The sequence below is a fragment of the Eptesicus fuscus genome, chromosome 12 (genome assembly GCF_027574615.1).
Source record: "Eptesicus fuscus isolate TK198812 chromosome 12, DD_ASM_mEF_20220401, whole genome shotgun sequence".
NCBI lineage: Eukaryota > Metazoa > Chordata > Mammalia > Chiroptera > Vespertilionidae > Eptesicus > Eptesicus fuscus.
The window spans coordinates 14,230,804-14,252,527 of record NC_072484.1 but is presented as its reverse complement, the minus strand read 5'-3'; the positions used below and the strand labels follow the sequence as shown (position 1 = coordinate 14,252,527).

At 41.6% G+C, this 21,724-nt stretch overlaps 1 protein-coding gene across 3 annotated transcripts in view; it reads left to right on the top strand.

Moving 5' to 3' along the window:
* Nucleotides 1-21,724, top strand: part of XRN2 (5'-3' exoribonuclease 2) — a 92,057-nt gene that overhangs the window by 51,269 nt on the left and 19,064 nt on the right. For all 3 annotated transcript variants that reach the window (XM_028144955.2, XM_008141133.3, XM_054723713.1), the window contains 7 exons: nucleotides 2,442-2,525; nucleotides 4,011-4,108; nucleotides 4,727-4,806; nucleotides 5,945-6,001; nucleotides 15,356-15,424; nucleotides 15,519-15,650; nucleotides 19,269-19,396. In XM_028144955.2, coding sequence (XP_028000756.1) covers nucleotides 2,442-2,525; nucleotides 4,011-4,108; nucleotides 4,727-4,806; nucleotides 5,945-6,001; nucleotides 15,356-15,424; nucleotides 15,519-15,650; nucleotides 19,269-19,396 — 648 coding nt within the window. The remainder of the gene's footprint in view (nucleotides 1-2,441; nucleotides 2,526-4,010; nucleotides 4,109-4,726; nucleotides 4,807-5,944; nucleotides 6,002-15,355; nucleotides 15,425-15,518; nucleotides 15,651-19,268; nucleotides 19,397-21,724) is intronic.

Here is a 21,724-nt window from a genome sequence, read left to right as displayed (position 1 = left end):
CACAGGAGCTTCCCCCACATGGTCAGTGTGCTCCCACAGCCCATGTCCTGCGGTCATTCAGCCTCCCACACAGTCCCTCCTCCCAGCCAGCCAACCTCCTGCAGTCCCTCCTCCTGGCTGGCCAGCCCTGATTGCTGGCTAGGCCAAGGGACCCCACCCGTGCACAAATTTGTGCACTGGGCCTCTAGTTGTAGTATAAATTGTCAAGAGGAAAAGTAAGGCAATGCACAGTGATTACAATTTCTCCATATCCTCGCCAACACTTGTTAGTTCTGGTTTTTTGATAATAGCTATGCTAATTGGTGTGAAGTGGTATCACACTATATTTTTGACTTTCATTTTCTTAATGATTATTGATAGTGGGCATTGTTTTTATGTACTTAATGGGTATTTCTATGTCTTCTTTGGAAAAACATTTACTCAGGTCTTTAGCCCATTTTTTGAATTGGGTTTTTGTTGTTATAGGAATGCTTTACATATTCTGGATACTAATCTATTACATGATTTGCATATATTTTCTTACATTCTGTGGGTTGTCTTTTTACTCTGTTGATAGTGTCCTTTTGATGCATAAAAGTTTTTTAAAATATATATATATATATATATATATCTAATCTAATAATAGACAAATATGCAAATTGACCATACCTCCGACACACCCACAAACCACGCCCACAAGCCACGCCCACCATCCAATCAGAGCGAGCATGCAAATTAACCCAAACCAAGATGGCTACAGCCACAGAGAGCAAGGTTTCCTAGGTAACAGAGGAAGCCAAGCTTGCAGGCCTAAGCCTCCACTCAAGCTACAAAGTTTCAATTATAGAAGGTAAACAAATTCAAACAAATGGCTGCAGAATGGAGCTTGAGAGAGCAGGCCAGGGTTGCCGCCGGCAACAGGGGAAGCAAAGCTTTCTGCACACCCTGGCCGGGCCCACCCACTTAAGGCAACAAAGTTTCAATTATAACCCCAACACAAATGGATTCGGGCCTCGGAGGGAGCCCCAGGCTTGGCTCTGCTCCAGGCTACAAAGTTTCAATTGTAGAAGGAAAATAAATTCCAGATACCAAGGCCTCTGCTTGCATTGCCAGGGGGCATGGCCTGCCTGCAAACCACCACAGGCCCCTCGCTCAGGCCGCCCCATGCCCCAAGGGAACCCCACCCTGATCAGGGACACCCTTCAGGGCAAACCAGCTGGCCCCCACCCCTGTACCAGGCCTCTATCCTTTCTAATAAAAGAGTACTATGCAGATTGATCATCACTGCAACATACAATATAGCTGCCCCCATGTGGTCAAAGATCCTGCCCCCATGTGGACACAAGATGGCCACCATAAGATGGCCAGCAGGAGAGGGCAGTTGGGAGGCACCCGGCCTGCAAGGGAGGGCAGTTGGAGGTGATCAACCCTGCAGGAGAGGGCAGTTAGGAGTGACCAGGCTGGCAGAGGAAGGAAGTTGGAGGCAAACAGGCTGGCAGCAGAGTGGTTAGGGGGTGATCAGGCTGGCAGGCAGAAGTGGTTAGGGGCAATCAGGAAGGCAGGCAGGCAGGCAAGCAGTTGGGAGCCAGCAGTCCTGGATTGTGAGAGGGATGTCCGACTGCCCGTTTAGGCCCGATCTCAGGGATCGGGCCTAAACGGGCAGTCGGACATCTCTTGAGGGGTCCCAGATTGGACAGGGTACAGGCTGGGCTGAGGGATAACCCTGCTCCGTGCACGAATTTCGTGCACCGGGCCTCTAGTATATATATATATATATGTATATACATATATATATATATATATACACACACACATATATATATATTTTTTTTTTTTTTAGAGAGAGTGGAAGGGAAAGGGAGAGGGAGAGAGAAAAAAACATCCATGTGAGAAGGAAACACGGATCGGCTGCCTCCTGCACACTGCCCACTGGGGATTGAGCCTGCAACCCAGGCATGTGCCCTTGACCGATATCAAACCTAGGACCCTTTAGTCTGCAGGCCGACGCTCTGTCCATTGAGCCAAACTGGCTAGGGCCCTTCTGAGTATTTTAGTTGTATGATCTTTTTACAAAAGAAGAAATGAAGTTCTAGAAAAATTAAAGGATAAGCTCATGCCCTTGGGAGATTAACTGGCTTACCCAAGGACTTCCTAATGTAAGTAAGGCTAGAACATAGACTGATATCAGAGGACCTCTTGTTCATTTAATTAAAAAGTTTTATCATCAGAGAGTTAAGGTTTAGCAAACATGGTTTTTCATAAGAGCCATTTTAAGGATGGAAAATATAAAGAATCTTTTCTTCTACCATAAAGTGGAAAGTATTTGCACGTTAATTTTAATTTGGCTAATAGAGTTAAGTTCCAAATGTTTGGATATTAGCAGGGACACCCTACTAGAAATGTTTATTGGTGAATCCGTGATTCTAATAGCTCGGGTGGATTGTGTACATTTGTCTCCCCAGGTGTTGCTCTGTTGCCATTTGTGGATGAGCGCAGGCTGCGAGCTGCCCTTGAAGAGGTATACCCAGACCTCACTCCAGAAGAGAGTAAGAATTATACTTTCACTTGGTCAACATTGAGTCTGTGTAATGTAGACTTTAAATCCTATCTAATAAAAGAGTAATATGCAAATTGATCATCACTCCAACACATAAGCTGGCTGCCCCCATGTGGACACAAGATGACCAGCAGGGGAGGGCAGTTGTGGGCAATCAGGCCAGCAGGGGAGGGCAGTTGGGAGGGACCAGGACTGTAGGGGAGGGCAGTTGGGGGTGACCAGGCTGGCAAGGGAGGGCTGTTAGGGGTGACCGGGCAGGCAGAGGAGGGCAGTTGGGGGAGACCATGTCAGCAGGGGAGGGCAGTTAGAAGGGACCAGGCCTGCAGGGGAGGGCCGTTGGGGGCAACCAGGCCTTCAGGGGAGGGCAGTTGGGGGGATCAGGCCTGCAGGGGAGGTCATTTAGGGGGGACCAGGCCTGCAGGGGAGGGCCGTTGGAGATGACCAGACTGGCAGGGGAGGGCAGTTGGGAGTGACCAGGCCTGCAGGGGAGGACAGTTAGGGCAATTAGGCCGGCAGGGGAGCAGTTCGGTGTTGATCAGGCTGGCAGGGGAGTGGTTAGGGGGTGATCAGGCATCAGGCTGGCCGGCAAAAGCAGTTAGGGGCAATCAGGCAGCCAGGCAGGTGAGCGGTTGGGAGCCAGCAGTCCTGGATTGTGAGAGCGATCCCAGATTGAAGAGGGTGCAGGCTGGGCTGAGGGACACCCCCCCCCCCCACCACCCCGTGTACGAATTTCGTGCACCAGGCCTCTAGTTTTCTTATAAAATTTGACCTTTTTTTTTCATTTGTCAAATTTCCCATAAATGGGACATAAATCATTTATTTTACCTCTTTTTAACAAAAGTTAACTTTGCTTCTTAAAGTTTATTTTCCATAAATTGAATAATTAAATAAAAAATTTTAAGTCACAAGTATTTATTAAATTTATAAGAAAGCATCACTTTAAGAATATCTTTTAACCTTGTGTGTTGCAAGAGTATCGTTAATTTCCTCTCTCTTTTCTTTTTCCTATCATCTCCCCCAAATAACAGTAACTTTTTTTAAATGGTTAGATTGAAACAAAAGCATTTGCCCTCAGAGTGCTAACTTTAAAATATTATTTTGCACAAAAAGAGGTATTTTGTCATACTACTGACAGTTAAAAGTATTGGGAAATTGCAGAGCTGAGCTCTACTGGAAAGTTGATTTAATACCAGTATAATAAACCTATTGAAATAATTTATCAACCTTCCTTAGAATACCCTTGTTATTACATGATACAATTTGTGTTTCCTCAGAGAATATTCCTCTTACAGTAAAAATGTGGGTTCTTTGTAAATAATATCTCTTAGTGCTAATTTTTTCTGATAGTCATTATAATTATTTTTTGTAACCTTAAAAGTTTTTAAAATATAGGTGCTTCATATTTCATTCTCATAAATATTGCTCTTGCAGATGTAATTGTTTAATCTTTATTCTTTTCTTACTTTGTCCCCAGCTAGAAGAAACAGTCTTGGAGGTGATGTCTTATTTGTAGGGAAACATCACCAACTCCATGACTTCATTTCAGAGCTATACCAGACAGGTTCCACAGAGGTATGGTCTCTTTTTCAATTATGGAGTGTTTTTAGACAGTATATTTATTTGTTTAATTAATCAGGAATGCATTTTTAAGACTTTGGTAAAATATAAACAGAATTATTATTTTAACCATTCTTAAGTGTGTAATTCTATGGCATTAAAACCATACACAATACTGTGCAACCATCACCAGTATCCATTTTCATTTTCCCAGTCAGAAACTCTGCACCCATTAAACAATATTAATAAACAATACCTCCCCATTCTTCACTTCCCCAGCCTCTGGTAACCTCTCTTACTTTTTATCTCTATGAATTTACCTATATATTCTTGGTACCTCACATAAATGGAATTATATTTGTTCTTTTGTGTCTGACTCGATTCACTTAGCACGTTTTCAGGGTTCATTCATGTTGTAGCATATGTCACAATTTTACTCCTTTTATGGCCGAATAATATCCATTGTATGTATACACCATGTTCTGCTTATCCATCTGTTGATGAGAACTTAAGTTGTTTCCATCTTTTGGGTCTTAAGAATAATGCTACTATGATTTTGGTGTAGAAGTACATGTTTCAGTCTCTGCTTTTTGTTCTTTTGGGATATATAATCAGGAATGCATTTTTCCACAGCCAGTGGATGTACCACCTGAATTATGTCATGGGATTCAAGGAAAGTTTTCTTTGGATGAAGAAGCCATCCTTCCAGATCAGTAAGCTTTCATTTGTATATAATTGATATGACTGGGACAAAGTTTAGTTAGAATTTTTACCTTGTTCCATAAATGTGTTATTTTCTACGAATAGAAAAATGAAACAACAGAAAACTTGTTGGACTAAAAAAGACTTGGAGTCAAAGCCCAGCTCTGACATAATAGCTATGCCACTTTGTGCAGGGAGTCCAGGGGGTTCTTCAAACCCTTTCAGGAGAGCCATGAGGTCAAAACTATTTTCACAAACATACGGAGACATTACGGTGTTATTTACTATTGTCAACTCTTTCTCTCTTTAGTGTGCAGTGGAGTTTTCCAGAGGCTACATTGAATTAGAAGCATATGAGAATCCAGCTATAATATAGATATTTTTTAAAAATGATCTCATTTTTTATTTGCTTTGAAAAATAGTTGTTTTTCATGAAAAATGTTATTTAACTTAAATGTAATAGGTCTATTATTGGTATCTTTAAATTAGTAATTTTTAAGTTTCTTAGTTTTAATTTTTAATAGATAAATATTGACAGATATAACCAACATAAAAACTCTGAGTATCATCAGTTTTTAAGAAAGTAAAGGGGCCCTAGGATCAGAGTTTGAGAACTGCTGCTCAAGGAATAGAATTTGCTGGTCATAGAGTATATGTATCTTCATTTTTTTCTATATAATATTTGGTGGTATTTTAAAGTGATTACACTGTTTTATAATCTCAAAGGCAATTTGTGAGAGATCTTGTTACTCTGTATTCTTGCAAAATCCTTGGAATTGTCACAACCTTAATTTTTGTCACTCTGATGGGTACTTCTTGGAATCTTGTTGTGTTTACAGTTGCATTTCTCTGATTATTGAGAATGAAGCCATATATTTGGTTTTCCTCATTTATAAAATACCTGTTCTCCTTTTCTATTTATTTTTCTGTTCCCCAATTCCCCCTTTTGGTTTGTAGATATTCTTTATAAATTCTGATATAAGCCCTTTGCTCGTAATTGTTTTGTGTTGATGAGATTACACGCTAGGGAGATAGGTTTTTTAATGATTTCTCTTTCTTAAAGCCTAACAAACATAGCAACATCTTATTTCCACTTATCTGAAAGGTTACACTTTACAAATAGATGCTTCTTCTCTTGTTTCTCCTTAGAGTAGTATGTTCTCCTGTTCCCATGTTACGGGATCTGACACAGAACACTGCAATCAGGTAAGTTTTCCAAAAATTCATGGCATTCTGTACTTGCAAGTAAGTTTAAGAAGACTTCCGATTCACAAGGAAATGGCAGCTATTATTCCACCAATGCTTTGAGATTGGAGAAGTCCCTGTGTTGCAGACTTTAGAGCAGAGCCTCTTGACTTTAAATTACGTATATTGTTGAGGTTACTGATTTAACAAGCTTGCTTCTCTGTTTTCTAGTTTCCCCTGACAACCTCTAATTCTCCCTGGATTAGGAAAGTGGGAGGAGATAGAAAGTAGGAATTTCTAGGAGTAGTTTGCTATATACGAGCAAACAGAGATCTGTACACCATAGGCCCATACCACTTCACTTTGAAATAACAATTTTAAAAACTATTGTGTACTTTATTTTGATTAAGATGAGATAGGATGAATTTGTAGTGATTTCAATAAAAATTTATTTTAAACTCTAATTTCTGCTTATTTATAAACTTATTTATACCTTATTTCTTTGATGACAGGATTTTCTGTGGAGTAAAATAATGTAAAATGTAATATGACTGTTAAGAATAAAAATCTACAAACTTAATGATTTCTATAATTATTGTATATAATCAGTAATCTTGATGGCAGGGTTTATGTTGTCATTTTCTTCAGTCTTTAGACAAGAGTAAAGCAAACACATCCTAGCAGTTCAAGGATTTTGTAAAAGCTATTCTTGAATCCTCCTTTCCCACTCATTATTTCTCTCTCAGGAAATATTTTAGATTTCTCATTGTGAAGTATAAGCGTGTTTATTTTCCTATCTTGAATGGATTTAGGTAGCATGCTAGAAAGGCTTTTATTTAAAGAAAACCATTGTGAATATGGAAAACCTTCCATATCAGTTAGTTGCTTTAGTTTATCTTTACACATAATTTGTCCTGACTCTTTGACTTCGGGCTCTTTTGTTAAGGGTAGACTTTAGAATTGTAAGCCATGTTCCTATGCCCATTACAAGCAGTCTGGCTCCCACAGATCTGGTGTGGACACTGTGTATTAACCCTTGGAGTCTCTGGCTTGCCACAGAGTTTCAGGCCAGTTAATCCCATCAGTTTTCTCTTTGGATTGTCACGTGTTTGCTTGTGTTCCTCGGTTTCTATGCTTGTTTTCAAGGGCCTTCCTACTTAACTTTCTAATTAGTATAGAGAGTATTGCCCAAGGGAAGCATTACAAAATTGACAGATCCTGGAGTTTTTGTTTGTATGATGTTGTTGTTGGTTTGTTGTTTTTGATCCTGAAAGAGCCTTTGGTATTATTTGGTGTTCACAAGAGTATTAAATTTATAAAACAAATCTCAGACCCAGGTGTGTTTAGGTGAGTTCTTCCCATCACATTATGTCTTATCTGTAGTGTTGAGAAAGTATATTATAGAGATTATTGAGGTGTCTTAAAAGTCATAGAAGGACCTATAGAGAATACAATTAACTGTATATAATCTAGGAGATTTTTTTTCCAGTTCTGATTTCATATATCATTCAACCTATTAGTAGCTTAATTTTGAAATCATCTTCCTCCTCCGTTGTAATTTGACATAGTTTATTTTTAGAGTAATTATTTGTTAACTTTAAATGTATAAATCCTGCATATAATTTTAAATTACAGAAAAGTTATTTTCCTGGTGAAATTTTATATTCCTCTGGAGTAGATACACAGATACATGCACACACACCTTTGTTTACCTCAGACACATGTTCCAAACTAACTTTGTCCTTTGCCCCTCACCAGTTCTCCTGGCTGCTTTGTTCTTTCTGTCCCTGGACGTCCTGTTTCCCAGTTGCCCAGGCTTTGGAGCATCTTATATGCTTTAGCTTCTCATGTTATATTACTCCCTATTTCTGCACCACTATTCTGGAATATTTTTTTCTTTTCACGGTGAGCCTGTTTTGTGCTTCTCTCCCGGATGACTGTAGTGCTCTCCCAGCTAGTTTATTTGATTCCACCTTCCTTCCCACTGAATCTGTTGGCATTTGACATAAAGCTTATTTTTCTTAAAAGACTACTGCCGTTGAGAAAACTTTGGTTACGATGTAGTGCCAGTAGAATTATACTCTTGCTTTTCAAGGCCTATCATAATTTGGCAAAGCTATAGTTCTATGCCTGAATCCCCACAGTTCCTCAAGGACACCTCCTTACCCAGGCTGGTCCTTTCAGTATCCCATCGACCTCTGTGCCTTCTCCCATTATTTCAAATGCTCTTTCCTTTGTAGCCTATCCTCCATTACTTTTCTTCTCTTTCAAAGGTAATCTATAATTTATATAATCTTTGTATATTCTTTTCAACAGCAGCATTGTCAGGTCTTAGCATAGTTCTAAACTTAGGTAAAAGTTCAGTTGTTCATAGTCTTGGAACCAGTGTTTACCAAAGTCTTCTAAGAGCCCAAAGTGCCCTGGCCAGGTGGCTCAGTTGCTTGGAGCTTTGTCCTGTATACCAAAGATTGCAGGTTTGATTCCTGGTCAGGGCACACACTTAGGTTGCAGGTTCGATCCCCAGGCGGGGTGTGTACAGGAGGCTACTGATCGATGTTTCTCTCTCTAAAATCAATGAAAACATATCCTTGGGTAAGGATTAAAAAATAAAGAAGCCCAAATTTACTTTTACAGAGGAGTGTTTCTCAAACCTTTTCACCTTCGAATGGATCAGCCAAGGTATAGAATGTTTTATATCTTCAGGGAGGTTTTATTTTTTTTTTAATGTGAATGTGTGTAAAGATGTTTCTTCTTCTTATAACCACTAGAAGCCCAGTGCATGGAATTCGTGCACTTGAGGTGGGGGAGGTCCCTCAGCCTGGCCTGCACTCTCTTGCAGTCTGGGAGCCCTTGGGGGATGTCAGACTGACGGCTTAGGAGCGGGGCTTAAGCCGGCAGTTGGACATCCTTAGTGCTGCCATGAGGCAGGAGAGGCTCCTGCCACCGCCACTGCGCTCGCCAGCTATGAGCCTGGCTTTTGGCTGAGTGGCACTCCCACTGTGGTCAGTGTGCATCATAGCGACCGATCATTCCACTGTTCGGTCGATTTGCATATTAGCCTTTTATTATATACTAGAGGCCTGGTGCACGAAATTCGTGCATGGGGGTGTGGGGGTGTCCCTCAGCCCAGCCTGCACCCTCTCCAATCTGGGACCCCTTGAGGGATGTCCTGGTTGGATCGGGTCTAAACGGGCAGTCGAACATCCCTCTCACAATCCAGGACTGATGGCTCCCAACTGCTCACCTGCCTGCCTTCCTGATTGCCCCTAACCGCTTCTGCCTGCCAGCCTGATCACCCCCTATCCACTCCCATGCCAGCCTGATTGATGTCTAACTGCTCCCCTGCCAGCCTGTTTGCCCCCAACTTCCCTCCTCTGCCAGCCTGGTCACCCCTAACTGCCCTCCCCTGCAGGGTTAATTGCCTCCAACTGCCCTCCCTTGCAGGCCTGGTCCCTCTCAACTGCCCTCCCTTGCAGGCCTGGTCCCTCCCAACTGCCCTCCCCTGCTGGCCATCTTGTGGTGGCCATCTTGTGTCCACATAGGGGCAGGATCTTTGACCACATGGGGGCAGCCATATTGTGTGTTGGAGTGATGGTCAATCTGCATATTACTCTTTTATTAGATAGGATAATTACTGTAGTGATCTTAACCCTTTGCACTTGCTTGCTTTTTTCTCGATTCCTTTATTCTACTCAGGATTTAATTTTTTAAATACCCCAGATTTTACAAAGCGCGGCAGTAGAATAAAAAACTGGAGTTTCTTTTCATACAAACTTACTTAATTGGATTTTTTTATATTTCAAATTATTGGTACATTCAAAGAGTATAAAAAGAGTTGCTACCGATGCTAACCGTGTCGAGTCACACTCGACATCCGAGTGCAAAAAGTTAAGGCTTGTAGTTGGCAAGCAGATAGTTTGAAATCCAAATCCTGAAAGAAGTAGAGTACATGCAATCAGTAACAGACTTCATGGTTGAAAACACTTGGGAGGGTTTAATTTCCACTGCTTATAGTACTTTATAGGACACTGAACTGCTTAACCTCTTCAGGCAGAATGTCAGAAAAGATGTCTTAAGTCCTATATAAACTCTTTAAGTGTTTTAAAATGTCAAGTATCCTAGATAATAAAAGGGTTATATGCAAATTGACCCTAACAGCTGCAAGACCGGTTGCTATGATGCGACCTGACCACCAGGGGGCAGACACTCAATGCAGGAGTTGCCCTCTGGTGGTCAGTGCACTCCCACAGGGGGAGCTCCACTCAGCCACAAGCTGGGCTGATGGCTGCAAGTACAGCGGCGGTGGCAGGAGCTGGACCCCCGCAAGTGCACGAATTTTTGTGCACTGGGCCTCTAGTAAGAATCATAAAATTTTCTCTGCAAGAACATTTTGCATCGGTATGCTGATTTAACATTAATTAGGGAATGTATCAGGAAAAGGTAGAGGAAAAATTAAACTTGGTATTGAGTTTTCTTTCTTTGTGAAGTGTGCTAGCACTCTCAAACAATAGAATTTTCTAAGGATAATTCTTAAAATGAACTGATGTGGAAGAAGATGTTGTACATTCTATTCCTTTTCCATTGAGACTGCGCTACAGTACTACAGTATTTCTTTCTTATAGTTTTAAAGCGCTGCTTGTGGTACAAGTAAAACCACTGTTCAGTTTTCTTACTTTCAACCATACTTAGCTTTTAAATTTATATTTATTTTGTCCTTGCTGTGTTTATGAAGACAGGTGATGAAAATAATAGGTTATCTGCCAAGGAAGGGATCCATTATGCTACTTCTGGGTCAGAACTGGTCTGGTGGATAGAACCTTATGCTGGGTATGTCAGCATTATTCCACCTGGAACAAATGGTTAAAAATACTTCTGTTTAGCGAATTAGATGAAACAATATAAATCAAAGCACAAATCTCTTAGCTCAGTAGCCTGTTGAGTCCTTAAGCTGTTCTGTTAACTCATTTCCTCCCTGACAGTGCTTCTGTCTTATCTCGGTTTTACTGCTTTCCCTCCCCTGATAAACTCTTCATTATTAGTCACTTTTGTTTCTGGTGGTGGAAATTTGTCAAGGCCTGATCTGGATTGTTTCCCCTTTATGATTTCCAGTATTTTTATTTCTGTATTTTATTAAATAAAATTACTTTTATTATTTTTAATCCTCTACCTATAAGAATTTGAATTACATAAATCTGAAAAACTCAGGAATTTCCAAAGTTTGGATGAAATGAAAGTTACTCTCTGGTTTTTGCTTAATGGGTTCCTGCCTTGTGTAACTCTTTTACGTTTACAATGTTTATTCAAGTTGTGGCTTATCACATTGGAAAAGTGCAGTTGAGTTGTGCTCTAGCTTCTTTTGTTATTTATTTTGTTATTTCTAAAAACAATAATAATTCTTAGTACATATTTTTGGAAACGAATGAAAATACTAAAATCTCTTAATAAGTGAAAGGTTAGCTCATTTTAGAAAAGAGTAAGTCTTCAGATTGTTCTCAAAGATCAAATGGAAAAGAATGCTTTACTCTTTGAGATTATTAATAGTGTCAATTGTCCCTTCAGTAGGGACCTCCAAGCTTATTTTCAGATACTCCTTTTCTGTCTCCATGTTAAGTATATAGATCACTCTGTTAAGTATTGGGAGAAGAACTAAGGAAGATCTTGGAGATAGTTTTCCTATTAGCTTGGAAATATTCCTCCTTATTGAGCATAAATAACAATTTTAAAAACAATTTTATTGAGGAGTAATTGGCATATAGTAAAGTGCACATATGCACATATTTGCCAGATAAAAGGATCTGTTTTCCCAAGCATTAGTTTCAGCTATCTTATTAAATCTCTTGTTATAACCATTGTCCTTCAGAAGAGATTATCCCTGTGGCCCTAGGATTATCTCTTCTCCCTGATAGCTTGTTACTTTAGCTGTCTCCTTCATTTTCTTAGTCTCAGCTCTTTCTGTGCATGACTGCAGATCTTCATCTTGAGCCCTCAGCTGAATGTTCTCTCTTTCTATTTCATTTCCAGCCCTGCCATTTCTTTTGCTTGCCCAACATTCCCACCTCAAGCACATGTTGAAGCTCCTTTTGGTTCTTTCCCCCTGCTCTCACACACTGCTGCTGGGTGGTTCTTTCTGAATTGCATCTTTGATTGCATTTACTCCCTTACTGACATCTTGAAGTAGCTTCACATTGTAGTCAGAATAAGCCCTTCACAACAATATCCCAGTTCAACCATCCTGTCTTACTGCCCACTTCTGTTCACATACTTTGGCACTCCAATCCAGCCCTTCACAACTGGGGTCCCATCTGAGAATTTAGTCTGAGAACTTAAAGCCTCCGTTGCATGTAATGAGTCATTTTGTGTCCTGTGTCTTTAGAATGATACGAGTTATGTATCTTGGAAGAATTGAGGCTGTAGTCACTCAAAATCATTTTTGAGGGCTTACTTCTCTCCCAGATCCCTATTAAGAAGGCTGCGCCAATTAAACTGAACTACTCCTTGGTCCTAAGACCCCTTTCAATGTCTTTGTTCCATTATTTCTTCTGCCATCCTATAACCATAACCTTTTGGATGATGATGTTTTCTTTGGTCTCCTTACTCTACCCCCTTATACACATGCTTTTATCCCACACTCACAAAGACTTGTGTGTGGGAGATGTGTGCACACACATGCTTTGACTCCGAGCCTATTGTTGCCTTTTTCACTTTATTCCTTATAAAACTAATTAAACATTTCCTATTTATTAGAAGAAGAGGCAAGCTCATTGCGTTTATACCTCCACTCCCACCAGGAGACTGTATGCAAGTGGGCACTATAAAAGTTGCTTGGGCTGACAAGTCCTGCTGACACAGAGATAACTGCTTTGAGACACTTTAGTTACAAATCTTGCCTTATTACCAATTTTCTCTTTTTTCTTTGTATTTGCAAAGCACTAATGAGACCAAATACTTAACTACTGTTTTTCTCTGTCACCCTCTTAAACTTTTAACACTGCCTATTCTGATGTGCCCTACCTAAGCCACTTTGCCCAAGTAGAAAACATTTGCGATAAAGACAGTTACTAGTGAAAAGTGAGTTGTAAGAGGAACAGATAGAGTAAATGAAGCTTAGCTGTTCTTGAGCTTATAGCATTTTTATGATAAATGAAACTATTTTTGTGTACTTAAAATATAATTAAATCGTACTGCAAGGAAAGTTTCTCTATAACAGATGGGCCTTAATTATTTATTTTTTAATACTTTTTAAAATTTTTTAATTTCAGAGTGAAAAAGAGAGAGAGGGATAGAAACATCAGTGATGAGAGAGAATCATTGATTGGCTGCTTTCTGCATACCCACTACTGGGTATCGAGCCTCAACCCAGGCATATGCCCTGACCGGAAATGCATGACCTCCTAGTTCACAGGTCGATGCTCAACCACTGAGCAACACCAGCCAGGCGGGTCCTAATAATTTTAAGTGCCAGTATTTGAAGAGAAAAAAAATTAGTTATCTAAAATGTCAACAAGTGCCCTAGCTGGTTTGGCTCAGTGGATGGAGAGTTGGCCTGTGGACTGAAGGGTCCCAGGTTTGATTCCAGCCAAGGGCACATGCCTGGGTTGCAGGCTCGATCCCCAGTAGGGGGCATGCAGGAAGCAGCCAATCAATGATTCTCTCTTATCATTGATGTTTCTATCTCTCTTTCCTCTCCCTTCCTCTCAGAAATCAATAAAGAAATATATTTAAAAAAAAAATTTTTTTTTTAAATGTCACTGAGCTTGTTTGGCTCAGTGGATGGAGCGTTGGCCTGCGGACTGAAGGGTCCCGGGTTCAGTTTCAGTCATGGGCACATGCCCGGGTTGCAGGCTCGATCCCCAGTGGGGAGCATGCAGGAAGCAGCCCATCAGTGATTCTCTCTCATTGATGTTTCTCTCTCTCTCTCCCTCTTCGTTCCTCTCCGAAATCAGTAAAAATATATTATTGTGGACCAGTAGTTTTATTGCTAGCTTTACCCATTGGCCAGATAAGTTTCTATTGAGTAAGTACAAAAAATGTTTTACATAAATGTTAAAGGCACACTTTAAAATTAAAGTATGATACTTTGTAAAACACTGTGTAATATGAAGCAAGAATTCTTGTGATCCGTCCGCAATGTGTTAAATAAATACATAAATGTCCACCAGTTCATTAAAACCTTTTAATCATTGGAGGAATTTTGGAAAATATTAAAAAACACAAAGAAAGGAGATGGTTGATTACACAGAGAATATCACTGGTGACCTTTTGACAAATATATGTCTAGTCCCTTGTAAATATACTGTATATTTTCCCATGCCATTATTCTATTAGTAAAATGTTTAAAATATCAACTAAGTATTTTTAGAAAGAGCCATAGTTTCTGTTATTCATGCACTTAAGTTTTACAGTTTTTCCACATGATGAATACTAATGTTATGAGCATCCTTAAGTATAAATCAGACACATATCCAGGATCCCAGAGAGGCATTGCTTTGTCAGAAGGATGACTATTGTACTTACCAACCTTTGGATGGACACATACACATACCACCAGAGAGGAAGTTTGACCCAGCTTATTATATACTCAAAGTTGGAATGTACAGCAACTAGAGGCCAGGTGCACGACATCCATGCACTCGGGGTGGGGGTTGGGGGAGCTCAACTCGGCCTGCGCCCTCTCACAGTCCGGAAGCCCTAGGGGGTTGACCGACTGACATCCCCCTCGGGGAGCAGGCCTAAGCTGGCAGTCAGACATCCTTAGTGCTGCTGCGGAGGTGGGAGGGGCTCCTGCCACCACCGCTGTGCTTGCCAGCTGTGAGCCCGGCTCAGGGCTTCTGGGTGAGCATTGCTCCCCCTATGGGAGCGCACTGACCACCAGGGGCAGCTCCTGAGTTGAGCCTTTGCCCTCCGGTGGTCAGTGCACATCATAACGACCGCTCATTCTGCCATTTGGTCAATTTGCATATTACCCTTTAATTATATAGGATGTTTCTATTGATGTTCGTATCTTTTCCTATTGCAACAAGACCTGATTTTCCTTAGAATGCTAGAGGGAGAGTCTTTGCCAGGGACTGTACAAAATGGAAGATTTTTGTTGTTGTAAACCTCTTCCACCTTTCTCTAATATCATATTAGATTTTTTTTTAAGAGTAGAGGCAATTCTACTAAAGATCTGTGATCACCCTCAGTTAGCTAGAATTTCCCACAGAAAGTTACATGAAGGCTAAGAATTAGTGACAGTTTGGTAAGGAAGATATTTATTGACTAAAATAATTTTTGAAGACGTGAATTTTAGTTATTTTGTTTAAACATGAGAAGTATCTCAGTTTATATGGTGGTTAAGTCAGGCTAATCACTAAGTTGTGTATTGTTCTTTTCCAGTATTAATTTTAAGGACCCACAGTTTGCCGAAGATTACATTTTTAAAGCTGTAATGCTTCCAGGAGCAAGGTAACAACAATGCAGTTATAAAATATAAACTGTCTGGATTTGTTTTTTATGAACAGTGTTTATCCCTGTAACTCTTGTATTTTCAAATGGTCAGAAAACCAGCACCGGTACTGAAACCTGGTGACTGGGAAAAATCCAGCAATGGGCGGCAGTGGAAGCCCCAGCTTGGCTTTAATCGGGACCGGCGGCCTGTCCACCTGGATCAGGCAGCATTCAGGACTTTGGGGTGAGTGTTAGGTTTCTGTCATTTGTATATTTTGCTTTTTCTGACTCATCCACAAAGCATTAAGTCAGTATTATGCCACAGATACTTTATGAGACTATTTAATACAACTTTTTTGCAGATATTTTAATGACTTTTATCCTTTCCTGTTTTTCTTCTGTTTTTAAATTCACTGCTCTTTCTTTAGTTTATGTATTACTTTATGTGTTGTTTGAGAATTCCATTGTTTTCTCTTTTAAAATTTTGCTGTTGTTCTGATAGTTATTTCAAGAGAATAAAACATTCTTTTTACTTTTAAGAAAGTTTTAGCCGAATTAATGACAGAATCCCTTTAAAGTGTTAAACAGTACGTGAGTACACAAAGCCACCAGTTTCCTAGAGTTTTACTTAACCATTATTTAAACAGCAGTGCCTCATTGTTGCTTGAATTTTCATTTCTTTGTCTGTTAGATTGAGTCTCTCTTAACATGTCTACTAGTAGTGTATTTCCTCTTTTCTGAATTTCTGATTTTTATACTTTGCCCTTATTAGCTATTTAATTGTCTTTTTCCTAGTTACTGAGGGAACTACATATAGAGAGGGGGACCTTAAAACAATAACAGGTGACAAGCTGAGATAAAAAGAACAGGTTGGGGGAAACATTAATGAGCTATTGTTTATGAATTAATAATGATAACTCATAAATAGATATTTTCAATACATTGGAAAACCTTACTCTACCCCCTTACACACATGCTTTTAGACATTAGGTCACCATCAGCATGTACTTAATACAATGAATAGTAAGGCACAGTGAATGTGGCATAGTAAGTGGTTAAGAGCATGATTTTAGATCCTAAATGACTGGGTTCAAATGCTTTTTCTACCACTTGGTATTTTTGTACCAGTTACTGAACCATTCTATGCCTTTGTTACCTATATGTAAAATGGGTACCTTTCTTATACCTACCTTATAAAGTTGTAGTGAGTATTAAGTGAGCTAATGTTTAGCAAATGCTTTTAGAATAGATCTCAACACTGGAAATGTTAGCTGTTGTGGTTGATTGTTTTAGAAGCCTTTATTCCTAATAATAGAAGAAATGCAAATTTAAAATATATATTTTTTAAAAATACATTTTTATTGATTTCAGAGAGGGAAGGAGGGGGAGCAAGAGATAGAAACATCAATGATGAGAGACAATCATTCATTGGCTGCTTTCTGTATGTCCCATACGGGGGATTGAGCCTGAAACCCAAGCATGTGCCCTGATCGGGAATCGAGCCATGACCTCCTGGTTCATAGGTCGATGCTCAATCACTGAGCCATGCTGGCTGGGCTAAAATATTCTTAAGATATCTTTTTGCATTATTTCCACTGTTTTCTAAAGCAACATAGAAGAAACTCTAAGTAGAATACTGAGTTCTGAAGATGCTCTTAACTTAGATACAAGTTTCTAATTCTTGGAATTTATCCTGAGAAAATAATTGTAGAGAAGCATAAAGGTACATGCCTAATTACCTCCAGAGCCTTGTTATCTATAATGCTAGTACTAAATGAGAGGAATGGTTTAGTAAAATATGAGACATAAACATTGGAAAGTATTCTATAGTTTTATACACAGACACACACACAGCCAGACTATTATCTCTGAACGCATAATAATCTGACCACTTAGTGTATATCCTATATAATAAAAGGCTAATATGCAAATTGTCCCCTTGACCAGGAGTTCGACCAGCAGGCTGGCCAGCCACCATGTCCCCTCCCCCTCGCCAGGTTGGCCGGACCCCACCCATGTATGAATTTATGCACTGGGCCTCGCGCGCGCGCGCGCGTGTGTGTGTGTGTGTGTAGATACACACACTAGAGGCCTGGTGCACGAAATTCGTGCACGGAGGGGGGGTGTCCCTCAACCCAGCCTGCACCCTCTCCAATCTTGGACATCCCTCTCACAATCCAGGACTGCTGGCTCCCAACTGCTCACCTGCCTGCCTTCCTGATTGCCCCTAACTACTTCTGTCTGCCAGCCTGATCACCCCCTAACCACTCCCCTGCCAGCCTGATTGATGCCTAACTGCTCCCCTGCCAGCCTGATTGCCCCCCCCCTGCAGGCATGGTCACCCCTAACTGCCCTCCCCTGCAGGCCTGGTCCCCCCACAACTGCCCTCCCCTATAGGCCTGGTCCCTCCCAACTGCTCTCCCCTGTAGGCCTGGGTCCCCCCCAACTGTCCTTCCCTGCGGACCTGGTCGCCCCCATCTTCCGTCCTCTGCCAGCCTAGTCACCCCTAACTACCCTCCCCTGCAGGCTTGATCACCCCCAACTGCCCTCCCTTGTAGGCCTGGTCCCTCCCAGCTGCTCTCCCCTCCTGGCCTGATCGCTCACAACTGCCCTCCCTTGCAGGCCTGGTCCCTCCCAACTGCCCTCCCCTGCTGGCCATCTTGTGGCGGCCATCTTGTGTGTTGGAGTGATGGTCAATTTGCATATTACTCTTTTATTAGATAGGATTGACTGACACACACACACACACACACACACACACACACACACACACACACACTGAGTGGCCAGATTATTATGATCTCTGAACGCATAATAATCTGGCCACTGTGTGTGTGTGTGTATTACAGTTCTGAACACTATGAAAGATAAAGGGAAATGTTTGATATATTAAATTGAAAAAAAAAAAGCATGATATAGAGTAGAGTAGTGTATACTGTCGGCCCTCTGTATCCACAGGTTTCACATTCACGAATTCAATCAACTTGGGATCAAAAATATTGTGGGGGTTAATCCCCCAAATTTTCTAAAAGCAAATCTTGAATTTGCCCCGTGTTAAGTACTACACTTGAGTCCATGTGAATGAAGTGATCGTAGGCATACCCTGGTATAGCTTATATGCAAATACAGGTTATGTACAGATATTACACCATCTATAATAATAAAAGCCTGATATGCTAATTTGACCAGACATCTTTCCGGATGACCTTCTGAACAAAGCCAGTGCCGGCAGCCGGGGGAAGGAAGGCCTACTCTTGCACGAATATCGTGCATCGGGTCTCTAGCTTTATGTAAGGGACTCCTTGGATTTTGGTATCCCCAAGCAGTTCCAGACCCAATCCCCTAGGTACGAAGAGACTACTTACTGTACACTGACAGAGCACAATTGAAATATAATGCAAAAAAAAAGAATAAACTAATTTTTGCCTACAGCAGGGGTCCTCAGACTTTTTAAACAGGGGACCAGTTCACTGTCCTTCAGACCGTTGGAGGGCCGGACTATAGTTTAAAAAAAACTATGAACAAATTCCTATGCACACTGCACATACCTTATTTTGAAGTAAAAAAACAAAACGGCAAAAACACCCGTATGTGGCCCGTGGGCCGTAGTTTGAGGACGCCTGGCCTACAGTAATTAATGTTTAAATGATTATCCATTAAGAATCTTGATGGGGCAAATGAACATCTGCTGTCACAATATCAGCTACTATTTTGAACTTTGTTAATAATCTTTTAAATTTGTCTTAATCAGATCTTATCATAAAGAAATGGCAACTTGTACTTGTTAAATTTGTGTCAGCTCTGATGTGATGGATATCTCTAAATATAATTTTTTATTCTGGTTGGGCGGGTTCTTTTACAGCCATGTTATGCCAAGAGGCTCAGGAACTGGCATTTACAGCAATGCTGCGCCACCACCTGTAAGTTTTCAGGGAAACTTATACAGGCCGCTGTTGAGAGGACAAGCCCAGATTCCAAAACTTATGTCAAGTAAGTTTTTACTAGTTGGTTGTTTTACATGCTAAAATTAAATATTACACAAAGGTTTGTTTCTAATCTTCATTACTTGAAAAAAAAAAAGATTCATTGTATCCATGTAGAAATAGTGAACTTAAAAATATATAAAAAACATACAGTCTTCAGATATTTTTACTATATATAAATAATTAATTGAATGTATGAGTGAGATTTCTTATTTTCGTGTATAAATCTCCTTTTGAGTGAGCATATGCAAAAAGATATGTGGATGTATTGCTGTTTATTAATACAAGTAGTGGGACAAATTACATCACATGCAATAGATATGTAATTAACCCCTTAATTGAAAGAAACCAGTGTCCCTTTCTTGAACAAATTGTATCTCAGAACCACCAAATATGAAGTTAGGCATTGTTTTTGGTAGGAATATGCCTTTAATACTGGTTCTCAGAAGATTTTGTTTTTTTCCTGACTCCTTATAACTTGTTTCAAGGACAGAAGTGGTTCAGAAATGCTAACCATGAAAATAATTACATGGCATTTGGATTGCAGTGGAATAGGGACAAAATAGTTAAATGTTAGGCTTCATAAATTTTGCATTAATTTTCAATTGTATCCCCATTTAATGTTATTTTTGAGTTCCGTGGCTGTGCTGTTTTATCAAGAAAGTCTAAGTCATGTCAAATTTTCGAAACCACTTTCTTCATGAAGCCCTTTCTCCTGGTTGACTGCTGCTACCTAACCAGATATCATCAACCACTGCACCACACTGGCCGGGCCTAGGTTGCTTTTATAAGTTGGCTATTGTAAACAGTGTTACAATGAACTTAGAGTACATATGTCTTTTCAAATTATTTTCATTTTAATCAGATAAATACCCAGAAGTAGAATTGCTGGGTCATACAGTAGCTCTATTTTTAATATTTTGAGGAATCATCATACTGTTTTCCATAGTGGCTATTCTAGTTTACAATCCCACCAACAGTGCACAGTGTTTCCTTTTCTCCACATCCTCATCAACACTTGTTATTTGTTGTCTTTTTGATATCTCATTCTGACAGGTGTGAGGTGATACCTCATTGTAGTTTTAATTTTCATTTCCCTGACAATTTGTGATTTGAGCATCTTTTATTTTTTTAATTTAAATTCTTTATTGTTGGCCACGTGCCCCTGAGTGCGGGTGTAGCTGGATCCCGGGTCCAGGTGAGGCTGCATGCCCCTGGATCCGGATGAGGCTGGGTCCCGGGTCCGGGTGAGGCCGTGCGCCCCTGGGTCCGGGATAGGCCATGCACCCCTGGGTCCGGGTGTAGCTGGATCCCGGGTCCGGGTGAGGCCGTGCGCCCCTGGATCCGGGAGAGGCCACGCACCCCTGGGTCCGGGTGAGGCCACGCGCCCCTGGTCCGGGTGTAGCTGGATCCCGGGTCCGGGTGAGGCCGTGCGCCCCTGGATCCGGGAGAGGCCACGCACCCCTGGGTCCGGGTGAGGCCACGCGCCCCTCGGTCCGGGTGTAGCTGGATCCCGGGTCCGGGTGAGGCCGTGCGCCCCTGGATCCGGGTGAGGCCACGCCCCTGGGTCCGGGAGAGGCCACTCACCCCTGGGTCCGGGTGAGGCCACACGCCCCTGGGTCCGGGTGTAGCTGGATCCCGGGTCCGGGTGAGGCCGTGCGCCCCTGGATCCGGGTGAGGCTGGGTCCCAGGTCCGGGCGAGGCCGAGCGCCCTTGGATCCGGGTGAGGCCGAGCGCCCTTGGATCCGGGTGAGGCTGGGTCCCGGGTCCAGGAGAGGCCACGCGTCCCTGGGTCCGGGTGAGGCCACGCACCCCTGGGTCCGGGTGAGGCCGGATCCCAGGACCGGTTGAGGCCGCGCACACCTGGGTCCGGGTGAGGCCACGCGCCCCAGGGCCTGGGTGATGCTGGGTCCCAGGTCCGGGTGAGGCCGCGCGCCCCTGAGTCCGGGTGAAGCCGCGCCCCTGGGTCCGGGCGAGACCAAACCAGAGGGAGTCGGACCTGCATTACCACCATTTGTCCACCATCCAGAGCTGAAAAGTCAGTGCCGACATATACACATAAGGAACTGGTGGACATTGAAATTGGGTCTCAAAAGAACTGTTGGTCCAGAAAGAAACTTACTACAGACTGATTCATTTGCCTGTCAGCATAACTATTATTGCTCGACTCACATTCGGTTCTGATAAGTATATTTCTAGTAACACATGATCTCACTCATCTAGGGTAAATGATGAACAACATAGACTGATGAACAAGAACAGACCCAATAACAAGGAGGCATCGATCGGATGTCGGGCCTCAGAGGGAGGGGAGGGGAGGGGAGTGTGGGGGTAG